Here is an 8298-nt window from a genome sequence, read left to right as displayed (position 1 = left end):
AGTCCAGTTTATTGTCAATGTGTACTCCAAGGTATTTATAGTCCTCCACAACGTCAACACTGACCCCCTGGATTGAAACAGGGGTCAAGTGTTTCCTGGTCTTCCTGAAGTCCACTATCAGTTCCTTGGTCTTTGCCACGTTGAGCTGCAGATGATTCTGCTCACACCACGTGACAAAGGAGTCGACCACAGCCCGGTACTCTGTCTCATCATCCCTGCTGATGCATCCAACCACCGCAGAGTCATCAGAAAACCTCTGAAGATGGCAGGTCTCTGTGCAGTGGCTAAAGTCTGTGGTGTAGAGGGTGAAGAGGAAGGGGGAGAGGACAGTCCCCTGTGGTGCCCCTGTGTTGCTGATTACCTTGTCAGACACACACTGTGGGAGACGTACATATTGTGGTCTTCCTGTCAGGTAATCAACAATCCAGGACACCAGAGAAGCATCCACCTGCATCGCTGCTAACTTATCACCCAGGAGGGTCGGCCTGATGGTATTGAAAGCACTAGAAAAGTCAAAAAACATGACCCTCACAGTGCTCGCCGGCTGGTCCAGATGGGTGTAGACACGATTGAGCAGGTAGATGATTGCGTCCTCAGTTCCGAGACGAGGCTGATAAGTGAACTGAAGGGGATCCAGATGTGGTCTTACTATGGGTCGCAGCTGGTCCAGGATGAGCCTTTCCAGGGTCTTTATGATGTTTTATTTACATTTTGCACATTTATTTATTTTGATATTTTGTAATTTGGGTTGTAGAATGCATTTACTTATTGCCAAGGAGACAGAGTCAACTTTACATTTATGTATCCAAGCAAAAAAGTAGAGTATATCTACTTTTTGCTAAGTGAATATGTTTTACTTGGTGAACAAAGGCATTTAAAGATACACAGAAATCTAAAGAGATAAATACTGTCGCTTATTTAATGGATGACAAAAGTAAAGTGTTATATCGTGAGTTATGTGATTAATTCCTTTTGAAATGTAGACTTTTAGAAGCTATAAAAGAAAAATAAAAGCAAAAACAGCCTCTATCGTTCAAAAAGGCATTTTTACTCTTAGGTGTCTCATGTACTAAGGCAGCTCTGTATAGCAGAAATGGACTTTTATTACATTAAATGAAATAACAGAGCTTAAAAAATATAATGTTAAAGAAAGTCTATCATACTCAAAATGAAAGGAATTGTGTTCTGAACGAATTTGAGGCAATAGAAGTTAAAGTATAACGATAAAATACACTTTAAGATTTGATTCCTCTCCCTCCTAAAGTGACTTCTTATTAATTTATTTACTTACTTGAAATGCAGCATTAGAGAAAAAGCGTATAAAAACAAGCAGGACGCAACAGGAAAAGGAAATGAACGTCAAGAAAACAAATCACGTGACCATAAGTCGTCCGGGGAACGCATTTCAAACAGGTGCGTTCGACCAATCAGACGCCCAGAACAGTCTTAGGTCAGCGAATCAGCTTCCAGCGAGCGAGGATTTAAACCTCGCTCGCTGTTCCTTGAATATATGCCATACCGTTCTCCATTACGACTATTCGCCTGTTTGTTGAAGCATCGCTTGTTTCGAAATGGCTCTCAGAGTGACCCGGGTAAGACTTTCTCATCTCTATTTGTTACTGTTTTTTTTAATCGTTGAATCTGGGGAAGCACTTACAAGCTTTTTCTTTGACTTTTTTGCTTAAAACCCCCCAAAACGTAGCTATAGCCTTCGTTTCTTGCTTTGGGTTTTCTTATCATGGAGCAGGTCGAGAGTTTCCGCTTAAGCCTCTTTAACTAAAAGATAAAAGCGTGCAAACTGTTATAATCATTGTGATTTAAAATTATCATTTTTTTTTTTCTTTCCTGCAGAATCGTTTGGCTTCCACCAAGGTCGACCTCGGTGGCAAGGCCTGCTCTGTGTCTGGGCCCACACAGAAGCCCCGAGCAGCCCTGGGGGAAATTGGAAACATCGCAGTTAACAAAGACACACAGAAAAAGGTAAACATTTCATCCCGAATTTTAAATGCTTTTCTGTTAAATCTATGGAAAACAATAGCATTATACAGTGAAATCATATGGGCACAGTGGCTTCTAGCTCTGATCTCAAAACAGTTAAAATGGCCCGAGTGGGGCCACACTTGCAACAACTGGCACAAAATGCTTAATTGAGTCAAAGCGTTGGACAAGGTAAAACTGGTTTACAAGTTTATGTAAAAATTATAACGTCCTGTTAGGGTATGAAGGTGTTTTAAGCTTGTTGGGTTTTTTTTTTTTTTTTTTTCTCCTCGCCTCCCTGGCACACTGTGCCTTGACTACACATGGAACCAGTTATTAGTCAGCATTTGGCCTCTTGCTCTAAAAGAAGCCTACACATTTTCATGCTTTAGATTCTCTAATTCAAAAAAAATATACCTCAAACAGAACAGGAAAACCCCTGAGAGTACAATGTGCTCAGATTGACTGAAACTGACTTAACTTTAAGTGCTGTTTAGACTAAAATTCAGTGTCTAGGTGATTGTCAAGTTTTTATTTTAACCTTAGGGAACACCTGAGGTGGCTGCAAGACTGCTGCTTAAATGGGGGGCATTGATAACAAGAGAACTCACACTTGCATGTCGCCCTCTTTTGGGCTACATTAAAATGGCAGCATAGCGTACCTGCAGGAGTGAGTTACACTAGATTGTCTAAATGAGGCTTAAAATCATGCTGGGAAGTGATCTCTATTTGAAAGTTAACACTAAATTGGTCCTATGTTAATTTTTTTTTTTAAAGTTGTCTTCCAGACTACTGAGTTTTCTGGCTTTAACATGCTTTTTCCCTTAGCCTGTAAAGACTGAAGCCCTCAAGAAGACCAAAGTTACAACTAGAGCTGAAAAGGCTGAACAGACCAAGCAAAAAGATGTCATTCCTGTTAAACCTGAGGTGCAAGCCCCACCTGAGCCAGCTTCTCCCACACCAATGGAAACCTCTGGCTGTGAGCCTGCAGACCTATGCCAAGCATTTTCAGATGTCATTCTGCACACTGCTATCAGAGATGTCGACGCAGATGACTATGACAACCCCATGCTCTGCAGTGAATATGTGAAGGACATCTACAAATATCTCCGCCAGCTTGAGGCAAGCAACTTAAAATAAAGGAATTTAAAGTGGGAATATTGAGCTACTTTCCCCACAGACCACTGTAACCATTTCTTGTCTGTTCAGGTTGAACAGAACGTCAGACAGAACTATCTGCAGGGTCAGGAGGTGACGGGCAACATGAGAGCCATTCTCATTGACTGGCTCGTGCAAGTAAATCTGAAGTTTCGTCTCCTGCAGGAGACTATGTACATGACCGTGGGCATCATTGACCGCTTTCTTCAGGTGGGTGAATCCTGGTTCTCCTAACAAATGCTGTTAGTCCTGCACTACACCAGTCCACCTTTCATGGTTTTCATCTCACTAACGGCAACTATACCTCCCAACAGGACAATCCAGTCCCCAAGAAGCAGCTGCAGCTTGTTGGAGTGACTGCCATGTTCCTTGCTTCAAAGTATGAGGAGATGTATCCCCCAGAGATCTCAGACTTTGCCTACGTCACAGACAAGGCCTACACCACAGCCCAAATCAGAGACATGGAGATGACCATTCTGCGGGTGCTGAAGTTCCAACTGGGCCGTCCTCTCCCCCTTCAGTTCCTCAGAAGGGCCTCCAAAATTTATGAGGTTTGTAGCATATTTTGTGTCACAGGAAGTGCTGATGGGTGACGGTAAGTGTTCGTGCAGTAACTTATTCCTCGTGCATGTCTTCACAGGTAACTGCTGAGCAGCACACTCTGGCAAAGTATCTCCTGGAGCTCACAATGGTTGACTACGAGATGGTCCATTTGCCACCTTCAGTGGTGGCAAGTGCTGCTTTGGCACTCACCCTCAAAATATTGGCTGCTGGAGAATGGGTAAGTGCATCTGAAGGGTCTCAAGAGTTTTGGTGTGTCTGTAAGAAATTGAAGTTGTGTCCTTGCTAAAAGTTCCTAATGGTAAAAACTAGGTCTGAAGTATTAGTCTTTTTCCTTTTCATAAGAAAGGACCTATGAAGCCATGTCAAGAGTATTAATCCATAATTGAGTGCAACAAATGGCTGCCATAAAGCTGCAGTGCAATTGTTAACTTGTAGCACTTCCTGGCAAGTTTAATAATACTGGTGCAAAAGAAGCTTGTCTGACCTTTGCTTATCCCAGACTTTAGAGCTGAATCTATACAGAACATAAGTGGCTGACATGATTGCAATCTACACCTGTGCAGGTAATGGTTGCAATATTGCAACCATAAGTTTTATGAACTGTCATGGGAATTGTTCATATTTGTAAAATAGAGGTGGGAATCACCATACAGCCCACGATACAATATTATCACAATACTTAACGCATGATACGATATTATTGCAATTTTTTAGCATATTTTGCAATATTCAGATTCTGTACATAAAGGTAAACTTTATCAATATTCATTTTTATCTAATATCAAAGTCTCACACTCAGTCTCTCTCATTTCAGTCAGTTTTATTGTTGACAAACTGAACGGTTTGTATTAGTCTAGTCCAACTTAACTGAATGCAACCATCTGGTACAATTATAGCTATTCTGAACTATGCAATTTATGAAAACTATGCAGCCCCTTCAGCAACTGAAGAATGTGAAAGTAAATTAAAACAAAATATAATTTTACATTAAATAAAGTTTTAAACTTAAAATAAAACTTGTCTTAAATTAAAATAAGTAAACTCATGTTTATTGCTGCCAAAAAAAAGTTAAACACATTTGGACAGTGAAGGAATGTCAGGATTCTTGCTCAGAAAAAGGATCAACATGCTCTGAAGTCAGAGCACAAACCTTTTTTGTAACAAAATATAGATTCCTGCTGTCCCTGTATCGATACATTATTAGCAAACAAAATATCACAATACTACACAGTATCAATTTTTTCCCCCACCCCTATTGTAAAAGGACTCCTTGGATGATTTCAATATCAAAAGGCTTTGCTTTATGTGAAGGAATTGTCAAATAAGTTTATAAATCTAGATCAGTAAATTCAAACTAAGTGAGTCAAATGCAGAGAGGAATTTTACCACAAGGATCAAAGTGTACATATAATAGTGTGACTCATGCACATTTTGATTAGCAAATCCTGCACAGATGCCTTCAAATTGTCTTTCCAGGATGTGACGCTGCAGCACTACATGGACTACACAGCAGAGAGTTTGATTCCTGTTATGGCACACATCGCCAAGAACGTTGTCAAAGTGAATAATGGGCTGACAAAGCACATGGTAAGCTTCTCATCCTTCAAATTTAAACTAATGTTAAACTTGACAAGACCTAACTACACTGTCTTCTGCAGGCCATCAAAGGCAAATACTCCACCTCAAAGCAGATGAGGATTGCCAACATTTCACAGCTCAAATCATCAGTGGTTAAGGACCTGGCAAAGCAGGTCACACAGTGAGGAGATCAATGTCCTTGGCACCATGTGCTGATTTGTACAGATGTAAATTAACTTAACCTGACCAAGGATCTGCACACCAAGGATGTCACTAGTTTAGTACTTGTGGGTGGGTTTTTGTTTTTGGAGGGGGGGGGGGGGGGTTGTTTTTTTTAAATAGTCTGTGGGTGTGTATTTTTACAGCCTGCCCAAAGCACACCACAAGTTAAGTTTGACCTGAGCAACAAAATGGCAGTTCTAAGATTGACAGCTGGGCTACATGATCAGACTAGTACAAGGCAACAATTTTTGTTTCACTTATTCATAAGTACTAATGCACTAATCTTATTAGGCCTGAAGACCTCTGACCCTACACCTTTAAGTCTAATGCGCCTCTCTAAACTGCTGCTGCTGAAGTGTTTAATCTAAAACTTGTGGTGTGACTTATGGCCAGCAATGTGACTTTTTAAAAAATTTTTCAGTGGATGTGTTGGTGTGAAATGTACAGCAATGCTTTTTAAATAAATTTGGTTTTTGCGTTCTTACTATCTTGTTCTTAAAGGATTTATTAAATGGCTTTGACCAGAAAGTTGCCTGCCTTGTTGTTTCTTTTGAGCTCCACTAGAGGCTGCTGTGAGACTGTTAAAGCTAAAGTACAAGTGAGGTTGTCAAAGTGCCCACATTGAGAAATGTTGACTTTGCCCTGCTGTGCTTCAGTTTAGAGCAATGTTAATATTTGGTGACTGAGCCCAGGGCAGTACAGCTTGTATCAAAACGGCTCTTGATGTGAAGTGTCCCTTAATCATGATGGCTTTTGTGACTTCAGGGAAGCTTAAAGCAGAACTCTGGGACTTTCAATTCATGTTAGGTCACTTTCTGAGTCTTATTTTGCTTAAGGGCTAACATTTCAGGGCTGTCCTTAGATTGGTGCTAAAACTGGTGAGACATCTTTCATCACCCAGAGGAGTCTTCCTTTACAGGAGCTTTCCTTTACATATAATTTTGGGGGCAGTGCATGAGCATTGGGTCTCTAAGTTGGCTCAATCAAGTGCCTTTCCAACTAGGGGTGACCTGAAGTGCTCTCCAGTTGAAGGTGCAGTCTCTAGAAAGCCCTGGGTTTGTCTCTAATGAGGGGAAACAAAACACGGGCCTTCAGACTTGACTACATGCAAGGCTCTTTTCAACATGTTTTAAATGGGACAATGCACCAAGCCCAACACTGCTTTACTTCTGAGATCTGACATCAAGCGTGCTCAGGGTGGAATGTGTTAGCCCTGCAACAGACTGGCGACCTGTCCAGGGTGTACCCCACCTCATCCTAAGAAAGCTGAGATAGGCTCCAGTAACCCCCGACCCTGAAAGGATAAGCGGATAGATGAATGAGAGAGACTAGTCCAGAGTGTGGTGGTTGTGCTTTTGACAAAAGGCAAAATTCTAATAAATCTGGGTTCATAGCTAGCAACTTTGCATCTCAAACATCTGCAGTCAAGAGCGGAACTGCACAAACCTATACAGAGTTAGAATAGACTAGCCAGGAGGAGCCAAAGGGATAACTTCTAAGTCCTAGAGAGAGAACCAGCCTTAATTTAGTGATGCTTCTCACTGGTGAATGGTGCCTTTCACAGCTTTTTCACTGTAAAGCACCCAAGATTTTAACTAGTTTCGAACACCTGGATAAAGAACCAAGTCAGTTTATTTTGGATGTCAAAGCTAATGGACGATGAAGATGCCAGTCTTTAGCTGAAACTGAACTAGGGCCCTTTTACTTCTTATGCAAACACTGAGTTTAAACTTTAAAGTGCTGTAAAAGTGCATTCTTTTTAACAGCCAGAAGGTGGCACACAGCCTTCCAGTGTCCCCAAGGCTCCCTAGCTTTTTGACCTCAGCAGACACTTAAACGATGACTCCATGGGCTCAGTCATTAATCTGCAGTCTTACTGAGTCCAATTTGGAAATTATTCACAAGACACTAGCTAATTTGAGTGCAGTTGCACAGTTCAGATCCACCCCTCAGTGATCACACCTGAATTCAAAACACAAAGGTAAAGAACGCGAAAAGGTGACATCATAGTTTCCTATGATAGCGATGTCTCTTTGGTACGTTCTGTGTGTACATGTGATCATTGTGAGCCAAAGGCTCAGACTACAGACTGTTTTCAATGCTGTTCACTTTTTTCTACTCCTTGACACAAGCTCTACTTGTGTGCTGTCCAAAATTTCTGTTTGCAAGGAGTAGCCAGTCAGAAGGAAGTTGGCTTAAAGCAGGAAGATATGGCCTTCTTTCAGATAGATGTTGCATGAAGGGCCAGTATAAGATAGTTTATGTGAATTATTTAAGATGTAAATGGATAATATATATAGTAATTTAACGAAACATCTGCAAGCACACATGTAAAAATAGTATATAAGGCAAAAATGGAGTTCTGTTATTTAAGTTAAATTTTTCAAGTAGTCTTCAGGAAAGGTTTTCCAGGTTTCTTGAGGGACATTTAAAGCCATGTTTGGATGTTGGCTGCCTGTTGTTAGGGTTTTCCTTCCACCTCAAAGCCTCTTAATTGTGTGGCATCACAATATATTGTTTTTTATTCCGGTTTGAGTTCATTCCTAACTTACAGCTGTATCTTTTTAATTACATAACTTATTCATTGTGTTCATTTTGTTTTTGCTTTAATTTCAATTGTGCTATTTGAGCTAATTTTGTTATATTTTACTCAGCTCTTCCATTTTATGCAAAGTAAGTTTTCTTGATTGTTTGCATGCAAGTTTTTACTTTTATTGTATCTTTTTTGACTTACTTTATAACTATATTTTAGTTATTGTACTTTATTTTACCATTAATTGAGTGTTATTTTGTCTTCCT

At 40.4% G+C, this 8298-nt stretch overlaps 1 protein-coding gene across 1 annotated transcript; it reads left to right on the top strand.

The window, feature by feature from the left end:
• Window positions 1-1456: 1456 nt before the first annotated feature.
• ccnb1 (cyclin B1) lies at window positions 1457-5584 on the top strand. The gene is made up of 8 exons (XM_085167098.1): window positions 1457-1592; window positions 1852-1980; window positions 2806-3099; window positions 3187-3345; window positions 3450-3686; window positions 3776-3916; window positions 5176-5286; window positions 5358-5584. Exons 1-8 carry the CDS (start codon window positions 1572-1574, stop codon window positions 5460-5462), a joined length of 1197 nt encoding a protein of 398 aa, XP_085023224.1. The 5' UTR covers window positions 1457-1571; the 3' UTR covers window positions 5463-5584.
• The last annotated feature ends 2714 nt before the right edge of the window (window positions 5585-8298 follow it).

The sequence above is a fragment of the Neolamprologus multifasciatus genome, chromosome 7 (genome assembly GCF_963576455.1).
Source record: "Neolamprologus multifasciatus chromosome 7, fNeoMul1.2, whole genome shotgun sequence".
Classification (NCBI taxonomy): domain Eukaryota; kingdom Metazoa; phylum Chordata; class Actinopteri; order Cichliformes; family Cichlidae; genus Neolamprologus; species Neolamprologus multifasciatus.
This window is presented reverse-complemented; position numbering and strand designations above follow the sequence as displayed.

Bases quoted from the DNA above. Each gene is read 5' to 3' on its own strand.
- ccnb1 (XM_085167098.1), top strand. From the start codon at position 1,572: ATGGCTCTCAGAGTGACCCGG. The intron at 1,593-1,851 runs GTAAGACTTTCT...TCTTTCCTGCAG, and splicing joins TGGCTCTCAGAGTGACCCGG to AATCGTTTGGCTTCCACCAA. The intron at 3,100-3,186 runs GCAAGCAACTTA...TTGTCTGTTCAG, and splicing joins AATATCTCCGCCAGCTTGAG to GTTGAACAGAACGTCAGACA.